This window comes from Sorex fumeus, unplaced genomic scaffold (genome assembly GCF_029834395.1).
Source record: "Sorex fumeus unplaced genomic scaffold, SorFum_2.1 ptg000063l, whole genome shotgun sequence".
In the NCBI taxonomy this organism is placed as follows: domain Eukaryota; kingdom Metazoa; phylum Chordata; class Mammalia; order Eulipotyphla; family Soricidae; genus Sorex; species Sorex fumeus.
Window position 1 is genome coordinate 73,301,416 of NW_026606120.1, and position 19,818 is coordinate 73,321,233.

At 43.2% G+C, this 19,818-nt stretch overlaps 1 protein-coding gene across 1 annotated transcript in view; it reads right to left on the reverse strand.

Moving 5' to 3' along the window:
• FBXL20 (F-box and leucine rich repeat protein 20) overlaps nucleotides 1-19,818 on the reverse strand; it is an 81,859-nt gene that overhangs the window by 45,778 nt on the left and 16,263 nt on the right. The window contains exon 2 of the mRNA XM_056128033.1: nucleotides 254-315. Coding sequence (XP_055984008.1) covers nucleotides 254-315 — 62 coding nt within the window. The remainder of the gene's footprint in view (nucleotides 1-253; nucleotides 316-19,818) is intronic.

Below are 19,818 nucleotides of genomic sequence, written 5' to 3' on the forward strand. Positions count from 1 at the left end.
CAAATATGAAATATTTTGAAACATACACACACACACACACACACATACGTGGCTGAGTTATATAGTACAATAGGTAGGACACTTGCCTTGCATGTGCCAATCCAGGGTATCCTGTATGGTCCCCCGAGTGCCATTAGGAGTAATTCCTGAATGCAACGCCAGGAGTAACCCCCCCGAACATTGCTGGGTGTGACCCCCAAATCAAAACAACAACAACAACAATATCCCACACAGAACTAGCAGTTAGACTTACCGTAATAGAAGTTCTTTGGGAAGTTTTTTATTGATTACAGCTTCATCACTATTTGAGAACATCTGTAAAAACAAAATCATGTATCAAGAGTTACTTACAAACTTACTTTTTTTTTTTTTTGCTGAACAATCTAGAGATAATTCTCTTAAAAGAGATGATCTGGACAAAGTTTCCTGAGATATGAAATGGCCAAAAGTTAGGTATGTGGGAGCCATGCCCACACACCACCTCTGGCTCAGCTATATAAAAGCTCATTTATCAGCCTGGCTTCAGAGACTCATAAATCAATCTTAAAAGAGATCAAAAGCCACAGTTAATCTCAGACCCACGCAAGGCTGAACAAACCAGGGTAAATTGTAGGGGGCGGGCAAGCCTGGTACCTGACCAAGTAGAGCATGTGATAGCCTCTTGCTTCCACAATCCAAGATAGCCGCTATGTCCCCAGCCAGACTTCACTGTCTCAAGATGGAGCTCACCAAAATAAAATCTGCTGAAAATTTGAGTATCCTACTTTTGTGACTGAAATCCCCACACTTTCTTGGGGGTCAGGATAAGCTACCTCCCCCAACTTCTGTACACTCCTGGAAACATGTGCAGTCACCCCCACGAACCAACTCCAGTGCCACCATGTAAGCTCTTCTACTGGCTTTGCTCCAGAGACCCATAAATCAATCTCGAAAGAGACCAAAAACTGCAGTTAATTTCAGACCTGTGCAAGGCTGAACAGAACAGAGTAAATTGGAGGTGGGTGGGTCAGCCTGGTGCCTGCCCAAGCAGAGCCCCCAGCAGCTGCTTGCTTCCACAACCCAAAATTGTCAACATGCCCCCTCTGGATTCCACCGTCTCAGTCAGGACAGAGTTCACTGAGATATAATCTGCTGAAAATTAGTGTATGCGGGTTTTGTGACCCCTGTCAAGGCTTTCTTGGGGTTGGGATGGGCTACCTTCCCCCACCTCCCTGTATTTCCAGAAGCCTTGGCAGTCATGTGCACACCCCAAAGTTGCCACCCAGATAAAAAAGCTACTCCACTCTTACCTTCCTGATAAAAATACTAAACACCCTGAATAAACACGATGACCTCTTAGTACCTGTACTGCAAACCATAATGTACAAAAGAGAAAGAAGAAAAGTGCCTGCCATAGAGGTATGCTGGAATGGGGGGTGTTGGAGGATGGTGGGAGGGAAATGAGGGACTTTGGTAGTGGGAAATGTACACTGGTGGAAGGATGGGTGTTGGATCATTATTGTATGGCTGAAAAACAAGAAGAGCTTTGTAAAGGTCTATTTCACGAATATTCAATAAAGATGAAAAATCAAAGGTTGGTCACACAAAGAAGAATGTCTTGGGATCAGGGAGATAGCTCAACTAGCTAGTGTCAGGCTTTGCATGAGGGAGTTTTGGTTTCAAACCCCAATACCACTTGCTCCCTCAGCCAAAAACACTGGGTATTGCCCCGAAGGCAAACCAAACAAAATGTCTTCAAAGATAGCCAAAATATCAAAAATCAAAATCTGGGAAATTTTTCAGACTTGGATTGCAAACAAGATGTATTTTAAGTCTGAGAACTTTAAGGAAAAATGAAATTAGTAATCATAAAGAATAGCACTAAACAAGAGAATCCACTAAATCAAGCCAAAGTAAAATCCATGAAAAAGAAAAGCTAATTCAGTGTGTGGGATCAAAATTTGAGGACTATATGCAAAGCACAAGTTCCACCACTGAATTAGTTACCTCCCTGACTCCTTTATTTAATCATTTTTAGATAGAATTGCTAAGCTCTATCTTGTAAGTTAAAAATTCTTGATTAAATGCTACATAGCTCACCTATTAAGACACTTGGCTCATATGAATATACACAGCAATTAAACAAAAATTTTGTATCTGCTATAGTTTGGTCACACAACTTTTACAATTTGAGGTATAAAAAGAAATGATAGCATATCCAGGTTAAATCCCTGGCACCCCATATGGCCCCCCAAACTTGCAGAGTGACTTCTGATCACTATGCCAGCAGTAAGTCCTGAGCACTGCCAGATATGACCCCAAGCACACACGAATCAGCTGGAGATGTGGGTCAGTGATGGAGCACTTATTTGCCTTGCAGGTACTAGTATGGTCCTGGGTTCAACGTCTGGCACCCACTCAGGGGGGAAAAAAAGAGAAAACAACACAACAAAAAAATCATCCTAAGAAGCTAATTTCTTCCCTTCTTTTGGTCTGTATAGACTGAATCCTGTCGTCTCTCTGATAGCATGAACATGTAGTGGGAAAGGATCCCAGCATCCTGGAAACGCTCAGGAAGAATTTTATATACGCAACTCTCTAGATTTGTATTTCCCCCCTCTTCTACATACAAGTACCTTAATTCCATATTTGTAAGAAATGGTAAGAAAAGCATTTCACAAGCTGGTCTTCTGAATAAAATCAGCAACAACAGAAACTTGGAAGGAAAGCTAATTCTCAGGTCACACTTCAGACCTACTGAATCAGAACAGGAGCAGGAGACTATTTTGATAAACTCTCCAGATGAGATTTACATTTCCTTATATTTGAGAACCAAAACAGCTGAGAATCTCAGGTTCAAAGAAATTAATATTCTAGCACATAACCAGAATATTTTATTCTTTGTAGTGACACAGAAATATAGATTAGGAAATAAACTTCAATGTAGAATCAAAATAAATTCAGCTGTTTTCTAGGCTACCCAAATGGCTTTAGATCTAGTTGACAGTAGTAGCATTTGTAAAACAAAAGCTTCACAGAAGCAATAGAATATATTTTATTTTTTGTTGCTTTATTTTTGGGGGGGGGTCACACCCAGCAATGCTCAGGGGTTATTCCTGGCTCCGAACTTAGGAATTACTCCTGGCGGTGCTCGGGGGACCATATGGGATGCTGGGAATCGAACCCGGGTCGACCACGTGTAAGGCAAACACCCTACCCATTATGCTATCGCTCCAGCCACAATAGAATATATTTTAGATATTTCAGCTAAATTCAAACTGTTAGTCATTCAGTTACTAGTACCAAAGACAGAACCCAGGAAATCACGCACAGACCTACTATAAGTTACATCCTGGCTGTAGATGACATTCCTTCCCTCCCCCCCCCACTTTTTTTTTGGTCACACCTGGTAATGCACAGGGACCACTCCTGGCTCTGCACTCAGGAATTACCCATGGTGGTGCTCAGGGGACCATATGGGATGCTGGGAATCACCTGTGTTGGCCGCGTGCAAGGCAAACGCTCTACCCGCTGTGCTATCGCTCCAGCCCCCCTCCCTTTCTTTTTTAAGTACAGCAGGAGATAAAATGCAGGATCTCAAATATGGAAGAGATTGAATCACAACCTCAGTCCCATATTATAGATTTCTAATGCAAAAATACAGAAGGTGACAAAAACTAGTAATATCAAAGTTAGACTGCATTATAGGGATTTGTGAAGCATTTTCAACATAATCATTGCTACTGCCTTTGGTACCTTATAAGCTCATTAACGACCATGATCCAGAGACTCACAAATCTCGGAAGAGATCAACAAGCTACAGAGATGCCTCCAGACTCCAAGCCAGGATGAGTCTCATCCAGGCCCCAGAGAGGAGCTGGTGAGCCCACCACCTGCCCAAACAGAGCCCAGGCAGCTGAAAACTTCCAGACACAATCGCTGCTATGCTCAAGGCCAATTGCCACAGGCTCAGGACAAGCCTCATCCATGAATGAACCTGTTGAGAAACTCAGGTCTGTGGGGTTTGTGACTGCTATCTCCAGGCTCTCATCAAGTTGGGAACGCGTGACCTCCTCCTATCTCTCTCTTCTTCTGGGAGCCTGACCATCACACCCACGAACTGCTTCTGGCACCATATAAGCTCATTAAAAGCCGTGATCCTGAGACTCACAAATCTAGGAAGAGATCAACAAGCTGCAGAGATGCTCTGGACCCCAAAGTCACCATCCAGTTAAAAATGTAACTCCAACTATATAACCCTATTTAAAATTTTAGAATTCCTGGTGTGACATCTCAAACTCTACAACACTAATATACCAAGAGCAGCATACCATATTAGATGGGATGTAAAGTAGACGGCAACCAATCTTGATCAAAAAACTTTTAGCACACAAGGCTCAATCAATCTGTAACAACATGTTAGTAATTTTATACAAGGGCATAATGTCTTCAGGGTAAGATACAGCAATCTTCTTCTAAGGAATTTCTTCTAAGGAAATTCAATTTCTTCTAAGGAAACTTTTGGATCATTTTTAGCAGATTATTCATAATAAGCAATAAAGGTAAAGGTAAAGGCCGTCCCGTTGGTCGTCGATTTGCTCGAGCGGGCCCAGTAACGTCTCCATTGGAGACTTTGTTGTTACTGTGTCTGGCATATCGAATACTCTCGGTAGCTTGCCGGGCTCTCCGAGAGGGGCGGAGGAATCGAACTCGGGTCGGCCATCTTGGCCGCTTGTAAGGCGAACGCCCTGCCCGCTGTGCTATCGCTCCAGCAATACATTGTATAAGCAATACAAAATAAATTATTTAGGGCCTGATATTTGGACATTGGGAAAATTTGAAATAATGGTGGTAGGAAGGTGTTGGAATACTGAATGTAATAAATTATTGTGAACAACTTTATGAAAATAAAATAAAATTTTAAAAATATCATTACATAGGAAATAACTGTTCAAACATTTGACATTCTTGGGTACTCTGGTTTCACATTAACATGAGGATATGTTCTTATGTATTTTAATAAATAATCTACCCACTAACAATGATAAGGAAGTGATCCAAGGATAAAATGAGAGCAAGTTGTTCTTTTCTGAAGGGAGCACTCAGGAATCACTCCTGGTGGGCTCAGAGGACCATGTATGGTGCCAGAGATGGAACCAGATTACCCAAGAATGTTGAATGTTTGAAAAGCTACTTCCTCTATAAAGGTTATAGTAAATGATTCACAACTTCCTTACAATGCAGTTTAATCCTCATTTAACTAGTTTTGTCACCTATATTTTTGCATTAGAGTTGCCTCCTCCTATTGCCAACTGCCCTATGCGCAGTACTATAGCTCTGGTCAAACTGTTCTCTCTTATTTATTTCAAAGTAAGGCATCATCACAAGTAAGAAGATACTACAACAGCCCTGTCTTCTCGATACACCACATTTTTAAATACTCAGGTTTTTAAAACACCTATCAAAGGGCTAGAGAGACAGCAAAGGAGGTAAGGGACTTGCTGTGAATACAGATGACCCTGGTTTGATCCCTGACACTACACACAATCCCTTGTTTCCCACACCACTTGGCCTTCTGAGTAAGAATGTCACTTACCCCTGTCCCTTCCCCAACAATGTCAGGAACAGCCCATCCCTCCAAAAAATCATATACACAGGAGAGAGAGGAAGAGTAAGAGTGTTAAGACAACTGCCTTGCAAGCAGCAGACCCTGGTTTGATTCCTGGTATGGTCCTCCAAGCATTACCAGGAATGATTTCTGAGTACTCTGGATGTGGCTAAAAAATCCAACATGTTAGTGCTTTGGTCTGTCATATTTTAGGATCTATTATTGTTTTCGTGAAGACTGTAATTGTTCCTACACAAATTACATGAGTGACAAATAGAACTCCAAAACCACATATTATAAACTGAGATTACATTATGGAAAAGGGTTCCTGAATATAGCACAGCGGTAGGGCGTTTTGCCTTACAAGCGGCCAACATGGCTGACCCGAGTTCGATTCCTCCGCCCCTCTCGGAGAGCCCGGCAAGCTACTGAGAGTATCTCGCCCGCACGGGCAGAGCCTGGCAAGCTCCCCGTGACGTATTCGATATGCCAAACACAGTAACAACAAGTCTCATGATGGAGACGTTACTGGGCCTACTCGAGCAAATCGATGAACAATGGGAGGACCGTGACCATTTTAACCTTTCTAATCAGCTGTTAGCTATCAGTTTGTACTTTTTTTTTCAGTTTGTACTTCTTTTTAAAAAAAAGTGAAGCAAGGTAGTTTCTATTGAATACAACTTGATTAGAAAGATGTGAGAGGAGAGAAAGAGAAACTGTATTTCAGAGAGAACATAGGCTCCTCCAGAGTGGAAATAAGCAAAGAAACAGAGACAAGCATACGTGTTCAAGGGAGAACAAAGACTTGAAGAGCAAGCCTACTTTGCACAGTTTGAAGATCAGTTTTCCAACATAATGAATTTAAGTGTCTAGCAAACAAAAAAGACCCAGGAAACCAATTCAAGTGGCTTTAAAGGAATAATTTGGGTGAGAAATAGCTGAGAGCTGGAACAAAACAACAGAAAAGAAAAGATTTGCTAAGTAGTGACCCCTGTAGAGGAGGGTGCTGTTACCAATTTCAAGAAAGGAAATGAAAAGATATGACCTGTATTATTCATGCTTCATAGAGAATATAATGAATTCCACGAGTATTCAGACAGAAAAATTATCCCCAATTTTAACACATGGCTATACAGAAAGATGATTTTATTTCTAACCCATAGAAGTCTGAGTCAGAAAGTTGTGGCTGCATGACATATAGCTGGGATGATGGAACTGTCAAGTACAATTTTATATTTTAAATTATATTATGGGCTGGAGCACATCAGGTAGGGAATTTACCCTGCACTCGGCCGACCCAGGTTTGATTCCTTTGTCCCTCTCGGAGAGCCCGGCAAGCTACGGAGAGTATACTGCCAACACGGCAGAGCCTGGCAAGCTCCCCCTGGCGTATTTAATATGCCAAAAACAGTAACAAGTCTCACAATGGAGATGTTACTGGTGCCCACTTGAGCAAATCGATGAACAACGGGAGGACAGTGGTGCAGTTATATAAATTATATTACAATAACAACGTATAAATCATTCACATTTGTATTTCATTTGTAATATATTTATACAAATAAAATATACATAATTTGTAATGACTCATTTATTATTATTATGTATAACTTACAGTCCTGTATACTGAAGTTATCAGTTTTAAAAGTTTGTGCTAGGGGCTGGAGCAATAGAACAACAGGTAGAAGGTTCACCTCGCATGCGGCCAGCCTAGGTTTGATTTTTGGCATCCATACGGTCCCCTAAGCCCACTGGGAGTGATCCTTAAGTATTACGAGGTACTTCCAAAACCAAAAATAAATACAAATTTAAAAATTAGAGGGCTGAAATAATAGGACAGGGATTAAAGTGCTTGCACTGTCCCCCCAAGCTCTGCCAGGATCAGGAATCAACCATGGATTTTCCCATGTACACTTGTGTGTGTGTGTGTGTATATGTGTGCATGTGTGTGTTGTTTCAGAGCTAGATTCAGCAGGGCTTATTCCTGGCTCTGTGTTCAGGGATCACTCCTGGCAGTATTTGGGGGCTCATATGGGTACTGGGGATTGAACCTAGAAGGCAAACACCCTGCCCACTAAAGATTTTTTCCCCCTAGTAAAATTTGTTATTTTGCTTTTTCAAATTAAAAAAAAATTTTTGTTTTTTTTGAAGTTGGGTAAGAACTGGAGAATCTGTACCACACCTGAAGGTACTCAGGGCTTATTTCTGACTCTGTTATCAGGGATCTCTCTCAACCCAGTTAATATTTTCACAATAAGAATTACTCAGTGTGGGGGTATGGTGCTGCCAGCAGGTCAATCTGTACCTGTGAGGTGAGTGCATCAGCAGCCTCATAGTGCCTTCAGACTTCCAGATACCCCAGAATTGCTGCTGTGCCTTTGGCCAGACCCCAAAAACTTGGGGCAAACTTTACCAAGAAAGAAAATGGCCAAAAGTTAGGTATCTGGGAGACACACCCACAAATCACCTCCGGCTCAGCTATATATATAATTGGAGGCATGGCCTCTCTGGTTCCTGATCGAACTGCTTAACGGCCATGATCCCAGAGACTCAGAAACAAATCTTGAAACCCAGTGGCTTTGGCATAAATGCATCTGGTCCCTGCAGTAGGCTACCGGCGCTGGGCCACCCCAGGTGGGAATAGGTTTCATGCCTTCGCCTGTTCTTCGTGGCGGCTTAGTGGCCACCATCCTCCAGAGGCCACTGGACAGTCAGATTTGGGCCCTCAGTGATGAGACACACGGGGCCTCATGGGATGGTGGTGGAGCCGGCCCTTTCCTCCCCATCCCAACGAGACCCTGAGTTGCCGCCCACGAATGGCCTCTCTGGCTCTTTCTCAAGCTGCTTAATGGCCATGATCCCAGAGACTCAGGAACAAATCTCAGAATCCAGCAGGTTTTGGCAAGAAATCCCTCCAGATTTAAGTGTTAAAATTTTGGAATTTCAAAATCGTGCAGCCACTACTGCAGCCACATGACATCATACGTCATTCATAACCAGCAATAGAAAACAAATTGTATACTGTTGCCTTTTCGGCAGATCTGAGTGTTGGGGTAAAATCACAAATAATAATGGTGGGTCTGGTGTCAAAATGTTGAATGTAATCAAATTAGCACAGTGGGTAGGGCGTTCGCCTTACAAGCGGCCAACATGGCCGACCCGAGTTCGATTCCTCCGCCCCTCTCGGAGAGCCCGGCAAGCTACCGAGAGTATTCGATATGCCAAACACAGTAACAACAAATTCTCCAATGGAGATGTTACTGGGCCCGCTCGAGCAAATCGACGATCAACGGGAGGGCCTTTACCTTTAATTTGGAAATCATTTGCCCCACAGGTAGGAGGAGGGTGTGGGATGGGGGTATACTGGGGACTTTGGTGGTGGATAATGGGCACTGATGAAGGTATGGGTGTTTCATTGTATGACCGAGATTTAAACCTGAAAGCTTTGTAACTGCTCTTACGGTGATTCAATAAATAAAATTATTAAAAAAAGGGAAAAAAAGTAAGGTGGAGTTCATGCACAATTCAGTCAGCCTAATCAGTGGCTAAATAAATAGCAGTACTCCTACATTAAAAAAAAAAAAGAGAGAGAGAGAATTACCCACTGTGTGGGGGGCTGGAGAGAAAGTACAGAGGGTAGAGCAATTGCTTGCCTTGCATGCTACAGATCTGATTTGATCTCTGGAAGCCCATATAGTTCCCTGACACCCGGCAGGAGTGATCCCTGGGTGCAGGACCAGAAGTGAGCCCTGAGAAATAGCAGGTGTGGTATTCAAGAGATATGGAGCCTGCCTTGCTGTGTGTAATTCCAGTGCCCTGCAACCATATCCAAGTGTGCAGAGTACTATTGTTACAACAATTGAGAGGGGAGACTATTCATGCTAAATATCAGATAAAGGGTGCAGCGCTAACCTTCATGTTAAACTCTGGATTTTAATGCCATACCAGTTGATCTTCAACTAAACAAAAGGGCCTGTTAGAAGCTTAAGTGGAATTATGCCACAGTAGCCTGCCACAAGCAAAAGTAGAAACGTTATGAGGGAAAATTCCAAACATGTTTAAGTAAACTAGCACCGTGATTATAAAGCATTGGGGGAGGGATGTGGCTCAGTGGTAGAGCACAATTCTTGCATGTGTGAGGCTCTGGTTTGATCCCTGGAACTGGACAAAAACAAAGGAAAAAGAGAAATTGTTCCAAATGAAACACACAATAAGATCTCTTGACAAGTAATTACATTAAGAAAGCTAATTCAATTCTTAGTAAGACACATCTTATATTGTTTTCTTTTTGCTTTGGGGCCACACCTGGCAGTGCTCAGGGGATAGTATGGGATGCTGGGAATTGAAACCAGGTCAGCTGTGAGAAAGAAATTGACCCACCTGCTGTACTATCACTCAAGACCCCTGTGGTTTTTTTGGGGGGGAGGGACACACAGGACTGCGCCCTGGGATCACTCCATATGGGTGTGCTAGGAACTGTACCTAGGTCAGCCGTATCCAAGCACAAGCTCTGTCTACTGTACTCTCTCTGGACACTAGGTAAGACTGACCCTCTGACCCTCCCACCCTCCCTTTTTATTTTTTGGTTTAGTTTTTGGGCCACATCCAACTGTGCTCAGGAGTCACTCCTGGTGGGCTGGAGGACGAAGTGGTGGTGTCAGGAATCAAGCCCAGGTTTGGTTGCATGCAAGGCAATCCAATCTCAAGACATTTCTTAAATGCAAAGGAGAATCTCTTAGAAGTAGCACCAAGAATGCAGAGAACAACGGATTAGGGAACCATTCAACAAGCAGAAGTGTGTGCCATCAAGGCACTATTCCTGTTCTTGGCTTAGGAGCCCTGACATACATCCATATCAGAACTGATATGGATCAACCTCAGTCACAGATTACTGTCACAGTCCTCCCGTTGTTCATCGATTCGCTCGAGCGGGCCCAGTAACGTCTCCATTGGAGACTTTGTTGTTACTGTGTCTGGCATATCGAATACGTCACGGGTTGCTTGCCAGGCTCTGCCGTGCGGGCGAGATACTCTTGGTAGCTTGCTGGGCTCTCCGAGAGGGGCGGAGGAATCGAACTCAGGTCGGCCATGTTGGCCGCTTGTAAGGCAAACGCCCTTCGCTGTGCTATCACTCCAGCCCAACCTCAGTAGGATGTTATAATAATAATTGTCAGTGAATTTTATATCCCTGTGGTTGCAACCTAGCCTTTCTGCAAAGGAAATTTTCTTAAATGTATATCCCTCGAATGGGGGGAGGGAAGAACAGTAACAACCAACTTTCGAGTCTTACTACACATGAAAATTTTATCTCACTAAAAGAAAAGGGTGAGAGACTAAAGAGACAGTACAGAGGGCATGGCACTCACTTTGCATCCCATATAGTCCCTCAGCACGGCCAGGTGTAATTCCTGAGTGCAGAGGTGATTAATGTGACACAACCATTCACATGCCGTTACCAAGCAGACTAAAATTGGCTGAAGATACAGTTAAGACACTTTAAGACAAAACCAACTCTCACCAACAAAGAAAGAAATGAAAAGAGTAAATACTGGGGATAGACAGAGTACAGCAGGCAGGGAATTTAATCTGTGGAACCAGGAGTAATTCCTGAGTGCAGTGCCAGGAGTAATTCAATTATTGCCAGGTGTGGCTCCCCCAACCCACAAACACATACACAACAAAAAAGAAATAATAATGTTAATACAAGAAGACACAATTGAGAAACTGCAAGAAAAAAAGTAATCATCTGTAAGTATGACTTCAATTAGGAACTTTTTTTTTTTCATTTAAAACTGAAAAGTGGGCTGGGGAGATAGTACTGCAGCAGATAAGGCTCTTTCTGCGCACGTAGCTAATTTAAGTTTGATTCTCTGCACTGCATAAGATCAGTGACACAAGTACCTCTGGGAGCAATCCTCAAACACAGAGCCAGGAGGAAGTCCAGAGTACAAGTAGGAGTGGCCCCAGAACCTCCCAAAGCTTAAAAGCTGGGGCCGGGGAGACAGGTTAAATGTGTGGGGGCATGTGCCTTACATGAAGACTTGAGTCCTATACCCAGCAATACGATCCCCTGCTTCCACACATCACAGGCATTGTCTTAGAAGTCACCCAGCAGCATCAAGTGACTCTGGTTGCCCTGAGCAACGCTGAATCCAAGCATTAAATTGTCCTGGTCCTACTGGCAGAGTAGTGCTCAGAGTGGTTTCCAGGCCTGCTTAAACACTACTTAAAAGCCCCTTCCCACCCAAAATTATTGACTTATAATTTGATTTTGTAAATTTGAGAAAAAAAGATATTTCACTGACAAAAGTTAGTCAATAAAGAACAAAGCTTTTGATGTGAGAAAAATTATTTTTAAAAAGAAAGAGGTTTCATGTGGCCAACCACATACGGTTCTCCAAACCTGCCATGAGTAATCCCTAAACACAGTGTCAGGAGTAAAAGTCCTGAGCACAGCTGAGTGAGGCCCCAAAACAAAACAAAAGAATAATTAACTTTTCTTAAAGAAAAGTTGGGGGATATTTTTTAAGTTATTTTTTTTTCCTTAAGTAGTATTTACTTGATTATGCCATTCCCTCACTCAATCAACACCAGATGTTTTTCCAATTGACAGGCTTTCTTGCTAGACTCTAAGAAGAAAAACATTTTTGTATGGTTAAATAAAGCTAAAGCAAAATATATTTGTATTGCCTCCACCCAACTTCTTGTCCCTAAGTAGAAATATAGTTGCTTTCAGAAGAAAACTACTGCCCAGTGCATTACTAACTCATGACTAAATTTATCCAAAAACAAAATCCCTAGATTAAAAACCCCAAGGAAGGGATACATTTAGAAAACAGATACATTACTTAATAGGTCAAACTTCCTGCTTTGGATATCTTCTACCATGTGACTGCTGTATTCCCAGCTGATTTAAAATCCTGACTTGTTTATTTAACCAAAATTTTTATTCACTACCAAGTCTGCTTTTGTAGACTGCTCGCTCTTTACAAAAAAAGTATATAGTTTTATTCTGTTCTTTATTAAGTATTCTACTTACACAGCTTTGACACGGTAAGGGCTTGAGGGCTCTAGGAACTTTGATAAACCAGTGGATAGGACTCGAACATACTGTGGATGCTGTTAAATCCTGAAAATGTTTCATGCCCTAATGGAAAGTTTGTTCAAGTTATGAAGTAAATGGAACTGAAAATTCAAAGTGGCAATATATTTACATGTCCTCTCTCTTCTTCATTCACTAACCCCGTCTCTACCCCATTTATCTACAGACAGAAGAATTCTGTGCAGACACAGAAAAACATAATGGGATTGGACTAAGTATTAGAAATCATTTAGGGGCCAGAGCGACAGTACAGCGGGTACAGTGCTTGTCTTCGAGTAGGATGTTTGCCTTACACACAGTAGACCCGAGTTCAATCCCCAGCGTCCCATATAGTCCCGAGCACTGCCAGGAGTATATCCTGAGGGCAGAGCCAGGATTAAGTAACCCCTGAGCATTTTCAGGTCTGACCTAAAAAGCAAAAAAAAATAAATAAATAAAATAAAATCATTTAACTAAATCTTATATTCCAAAATGCCATCAGAATTGGTGATCAAGTGAAAGGCAGTCTGAATGATTTCTTCATGTACAAATTTTAGTCTAGATGTGCCGCCAGGAATTGAAAAGTGGTAGAATCTGTGGAATTTTCCAAGGCATATGTCAGATAGTAATTTTACGATTCACTCAAACACATTCTAAATCATCTTCCTGCTACAGTAAATATTTCCAAAGCAGTAGGGTATTTTAACAGTCATGATACTTATTTGTAGAAATAAGTGTCCCAAGTGTCTCCCTGTTTTAGATAAAATATGAAACAAAGTACATAGTACTTCAGATATCAGAGCTGTATGTGATACTTTACATTAAATTTAAAAGTAACTGAGAGGAGCCAGAGATTAGTTGAGCAGGTCAGGCCCTTGCCAATCCAGTTTGACCATCAACACTTCATACGGTTCCCTCACCAGCAGAGATCACACATGAATAGAAATAGCCCTTTAGCACTGCCAGATGTAACTGAAGAATCATAGAAGAGGGTTTTCTCCTGGCTCTGTGCTCAGGAATCACTGCTCAAAGGACCATATGAGGTACTGGGAATCAAACAGTGTCAGATGTATACAAGACCTCCGCACTATACTTAACTCTCTCAAGCCCCTGCAAGTCCTTGTACTTCTATCACTTGGAACTCTTCTTTTAGCCTGCATACTCTAAAGACATTTTCTTTTTTTTTTTTTCTAAGTTTTTGGGCCATACACTTTTTGGGGGGGTGGGAGAGAGAAACAGACAATGCAGTTTATGGAATCAAATCTAGGCCTAGCTCAGTCCTTTGAGCTATCTTTCTAGCCAACACTTTGACTAGGATTTTTTTTTAGGTGGTACTCTACCCAACGGTGCTTGGGAGACCAAGAGGTGTCATGGATAAAACTCAGGCCTTGTGCATGTAAAGCATGTACACTAGCCCTCTGAGCTTTATCCTCAGACACTCTAGTATTATTTTTTATTATTATTTTTTTCTTTTGGGGGCATGCCCGGCAATGTACAGGGGTTACTCCTGGCTCATGCACTGAAGAATTACTCCTGGCGGTGCTAAGGGTATATGGGATGCTGGGAATGGTACCCAGGTTGGCCGTGTGCAAGGCAAATACCCTACTCCCTGTGCTATTGCTCCAGCCCCTCTAGTATTTTAAAAAGAAAATCATGCAACGTTACAAACCGAAAATCAGAAATTTAGTTTAGGGGTCAGTCTTACACCAGCAGCCAACCTGGGTCCGGTTCTCTGCATCACATAAAGTACCCAGAGCTTAGCCAGGAGGGATTTTTGAGCACAGAGTCAGGAGTAAGCCCTGCACATCTCTGGGTGTGGCTCCCAAACAAAAATACAAACAAAAAGAGATTTCAGGGAAAAAATAAAATAGAACCTAAGCTGCTGTCAAGTTACCATTCTACAATACAGGACAACAAAGACAATAACCACTTAGATATTCAGTGACTATACTGGCTAAAATTAGAAGAGGACAAGGGAGGTATTGCTAATGATTAGGGTGCATACTCTGCATGCAGCAGACCTGGTTGTCATCTGCAGAATTACTTGTTCATATGAGCATCACCAGATTCACCACCAGGTTTGATCCAGAAACAAAAAACAAACAAACAAAAATATACATTAAATAGAACACAAAAAAATTATAAGATATAGCAAATCAGTGGTTATGATAATTCTTACACAAAACAAAAAATAGAAGTGGGGAAAGTACATTTTAGTATAATTAATGTATTTTCAATTGATGGGTATTTTTTGGGGAGGGTTGGGGGGATGGAGTCACACCTGGCAGTACTCAGGGCTTACCCCTGGCTCCATACTCAGGGGTTACTCCTGGCGGGACATGGGGGACCATTTGGGGTGCTGGGGATCTAACCTGGGTCAGTCATAGCAAGGTAAATCCCCTACCTGCGGTATATCATTCCAGCCCCATGAAGCTATAACTGAATTGAGTCTCTGAAGCAGACTCAGTGGTGACATAAGAAAATAGGTGGAATAATATCAAAACCCTGCTCAAAAAAAAAATTCTACCAATTTTTTAATTGATAGAGAGAAATTTTGCTTTTAGGCTACACATGGCAATGCTCAGGGGTTACTCCTGTCTGTACTCAGGAATCATTCCTGGTGGGCTCAGGGGACCATAAGGGATACCAGGGATTGAATCTGGGACAGTGCATGTAATACAAGCGTCCTCCCCACAGTACTATCACCCTGGTCCCCAGAATGAAATTTTTGAATTTCAGATTAACCAAAGGCTTGCAACAACCCAGAGTGAGGAAACTGAGTGAGAGTTTCATGACATTTAAACTTATCAAAATTCCCCACTCATCAGACCTTAAAATAATTACCTGTATTTCAGGTAGCTGAGAAACAAAATAGGTCTTTGAGAAAGTGTTGCAATTATTTGTCTTGATCTGTCTGTTAGCCTTCCAGAAGGCTATCTCAAAAGAATTATCTTTAGCACCAATCAAAAGAAGTCAAGTGCTAAGGCAACTGTTCCATTTTGTCCAAAACACTGAGGGGCATTGTTTTTAGTCACTGCTGCCTGAGGGACAGTTAACACAAACTATGGGGAAAACAGTCTGGGTGGGAAAAGGCCAGAAAATAATATATTCATACAAGTGTAAAAAAAAATCTATAAAAGACAACTTCAATTCCCAAGGTTGTACATACACTCAGAAAAGACTTGACAAGACTCTTCACTGTCAACTGAGGCTGATGTTGAACCTATAAAGGTAGGAAGTGAAAGCTAGGGCATCATTGTACGCTGGTTGGGCTATTAGCAATGTCTGCAAGAATTTTTGATTCAAGGCATATAAAAAAATTTATGTACAAAAAAATTTTTTTGGGGGGGCTCCCAAGCAATGCTCAGGAGATGTTGGGAAACAACCAAACTGAGTCAACTCTACACAACACTTCACTCCAAGGGCCTGAAAACACGATGCTGCCCAGAATCAGCAGTACTATGGGCCATCAGGGCCACCCTGGTAATGTTAAGGGGTGACCAAGGCTACACTCTTGATCACTTGACACCCCGTTACTCATCTATTTGCTCAAGCAGGCACCAGTAACATCTCCATTCGTCCCTGTCGTGTGCTAATGTAGCCCAATGGCATCTGCTCGTTCTGGAACACTAAGAGCCTCAAACTGATCGTTCAGGGTCTTGACAAAGAAGTCTGACCATCTCATAGGTGGGCGGCCACGCGACCTTTTGATGTCCCGTGGAATCCAGTCGGTAATGGTTCTATTCCAGCGGTCATCTCCAAATGACCGTGTCCAGCCCATCGATTTTCGACACCTTGGCAAACAGACAGCGTCCCTGATTCTTGACCGTCGACGGAGGTTGGAACTCTGGATTCTTTCTCTCATTTGAGTGAAGTGTGGTACTCTAAGCATAGCTCTTTCGAGTCCTCTTTGGGAGACCTGAATGGCATTCTCATCCTGTTTTCATAGGGCCCAGGTCTCTGAGGTGTATGTTAACGCAGGAAGAACAGTGGAATTGTAGAGATGTGCCCAGAGCCAGAGGTTCTTCGTCCTCTTTGATGTTCCTGAAGGCGTTCCAAGCCGCTCTCTTCCTTCTGAGCAATTCAGGTGCCAGGTCATTCGTCACGTTTACTTCTCAACCTAGGTACACATTAACTGCTGCATTCGGAGATGTTCATCCCGTTGAGAGTGAATGGAACGTCAGGAACGAGACCATTTCTCATAACATTGTCTTTGTGAGATTCAGCTATAGTCCGACCTTTCCACACTCACGGTCGCAGTCGGCCAGCATTTGTGCCGCTTGGCTGATGTTTGGTGTTATAAGAATGATGTCATCAGCGAAGTGGAGGTAGTGTTGTTGCCGACCGTCTATCTTCACTCCCATTCCTTCCCATTCCAGTCATCGCATGACGTTCTCAAGGGTGGCACCGAAGAGCTTTGGTGAAATGGTATCACCCTGCCGAACCCCTCTCTTGACGTCAATGATCACCTCACTTTAGAACGGTGAGATCCTGGTAGTCAATCTGCAATACAGCTCACGGAGGATCCTGATGTATTGACATTGAACACCCTGTTTGGCTAGGGCCTCGATGACCATTTCAGTCTCAACAGAATCAAGGGCCTTCTTTAAATCAATGAACGTTAGACAGAGTGGCACCTTAAATTCTCGAGAAACCTTCGTGTGGATATGGTTGATTGTGCTAAATCCTTTTTGGAACCTGGCTCACTCGCATGGTTGTCCTTCATCTAGTGTTCTGCCAATCCTATTCAGGATGACTTGAGTGAACAGCTTGTAGATGAGAGACAACAGGCAGATTGGGCGATAGTTGCCAATGTCGTGGATGTCTCCCTTCTTGTACAGTAGTACAGGCCTGCTGGTTTTCCATTGGGACGGGACCTTGCATTCAGACAGGTAGCGTGTGAAGAGCCGAACCAGTGTATTGATGAGTATTGATGAGTTCTTCAGGTGTTTCGGTCTGACCTTGTCTGGGCCGGGTGCTGTTCGCTTCTTTACCGAAGAAATGGTGTGTTGGATTTAGGAAGTGAGAACTTTGGGAACGACATATTCATCCTGGGGAATTTGGTATGTGGGCAGGTGGACGTGGCTATCGAAGATATCCAAGTAGAAGTCATGGATAATCTTCTCCATTGCCCTTCTGGAAGATGTGAGAGATCCATCAGGACATCGGAGGGCACTCATCTTGGTCTTGTAGTTGGCGAAGGACAGGCGGGTGTTGCGAATGCTTTCCCCAGCTTCTGCCACATCTGCCAGCACTGCTGCTCCTCTCTCTTTGAGGTCTTCCTTTATTGCTTCTCTGCACTGCTTTGCGAGCTCGGACATTGCCTGAAGCTTGCGCCAAGCCACGCTGGTGAATGAGCTCGAGAGTTTTCGAAGACAGGCGTCTTTTTGTGGCTATCTCTCTCTCGGCATTCTTCGCACAATCATTGAGGTGCTGAACCAGTCGATCGTATTCCTTGTCAATGTTGTCAATGATGTCATCTTCCCATGTTGCCGCAATAGTGCCAAAGAGCTCCCAGTTGGTGGTTGTTCTAGGAGTTCTCTTCTTTAACTTTGCAGCCCCTTCTCCCTGCTCTGTGAAGTAGAATTTTGCATGAAGGAGACAGTGGTCCGATCCCGTTTGGAATTTTGGGACAACAGTGACATCAGTCAGGCAAGACCGTTGACTGAATATGATGTGGTCAATTTAGTTGTGGAACCATCCACCGGGAGACTCCCATGTCCAACATTTAGATTCAGCCTTCTGGAATTGTGAGTTACCATGGATGGCTACAATGTGTGATTATAGGGGTGTGTGCAATGTCAAACACAGGTTCCTGTATATGTGCAGTTGATCCAAGACTTGTACTCTGTGTGGGATTTTGTGCTAGTCCCAGTGGTGTTCAGAGTTTACTCCTTGCTCTGTGCTTAGGGATAACTCTTAGTGGGACCATATGTGGTATAGTGGATCAAACCTGGGTCAGAGGTGTACTAGTAATATCTCTCTTGCCTCTGACCCACAAGTTACCTCCCCAGTCCCTCTGTAAAAACATAAGCTGACTCACCCACGAGTAAACCCCCAGAAAACCCAGGTATGCAGGACTTTGAGAATGACAACTCTGGGTTCAGTGGACCTGGGAAAGGGATCCTCTGCCCCTATCCCATAACCATAACTCAGGAGTCACGCCCATAAGCTACCTCTTTCTGGCGCCAGATAATCTCATCATCAGCCACAATCCAGAGTCAATCCAGAGTAACATGTCCTTCTCTCCCAGAAGAAAGCATAATATGACACTTGTTATAACCATGCTGCCAGACCCCATGCCAGGCTGTTTCATTTGGGGTGCCCCGGAGGGTGGCGGGTGAGACCCCCTCCCCGCCTCAACAGACCCAGCCCTGGCAGCCAAAAACCTCCAAAACTCAAATGCCGCCATGCTCACGGTTGCACTCCACACGCTCCGGCCGAGCCTCACTCACTAGTGAACTTATTCCTAGACCGTGGCCACATTAGCAACCATGCGACACTTCATACCACACACCACCCGTACTCCAAAAGAACCGCACCACACTTGATGGGATTCAAGTAGGAGGCAACCAATCCCAGAGGGAAATATATATTTTTTAACAGATATGTTATCACTGTATCACTGTCATTCCTTTGTTCATCAATTTGCTCGAGCGGATACCAGTAACATCTCCATTCCTCCCTGTCATGTGCTTGTGTAGCCTGGTGGCATACTGGGGGCTCTTTCAGTGTCTGGGGAATGAGGACCGTCATTGTTATTGTTTTTGGCATTTCAAGTAAGTCATGGGTAGCTTGCCAGGCTCTGCCGTGTGGGCGGGATATTCTCGGTAGCTTGCCAGGCTCTCTGAGAGGGACGGAGGCTTTTGGGGTGGCCTCTAATCACTTTTATAGGTGTTCCCAGTCTACCGAATGCAAGCTTTTGGTCAACTGGTATGTTGTAACAATCTGTTCACTGACAAACATGCACCTGCCTGTTTGAAAATATGTATATAGGCATATATATACACACACACACACATATATATATTCCCTCTATGATTTGTTGCCTACTGTCTGAACCCCATCAAATATAGTGTAGTAATTACAGAAAATGAGTAGGGAGTGTCTTATGATGTGTCATGTGGCTGTGAGATACGAAACTTTGTGA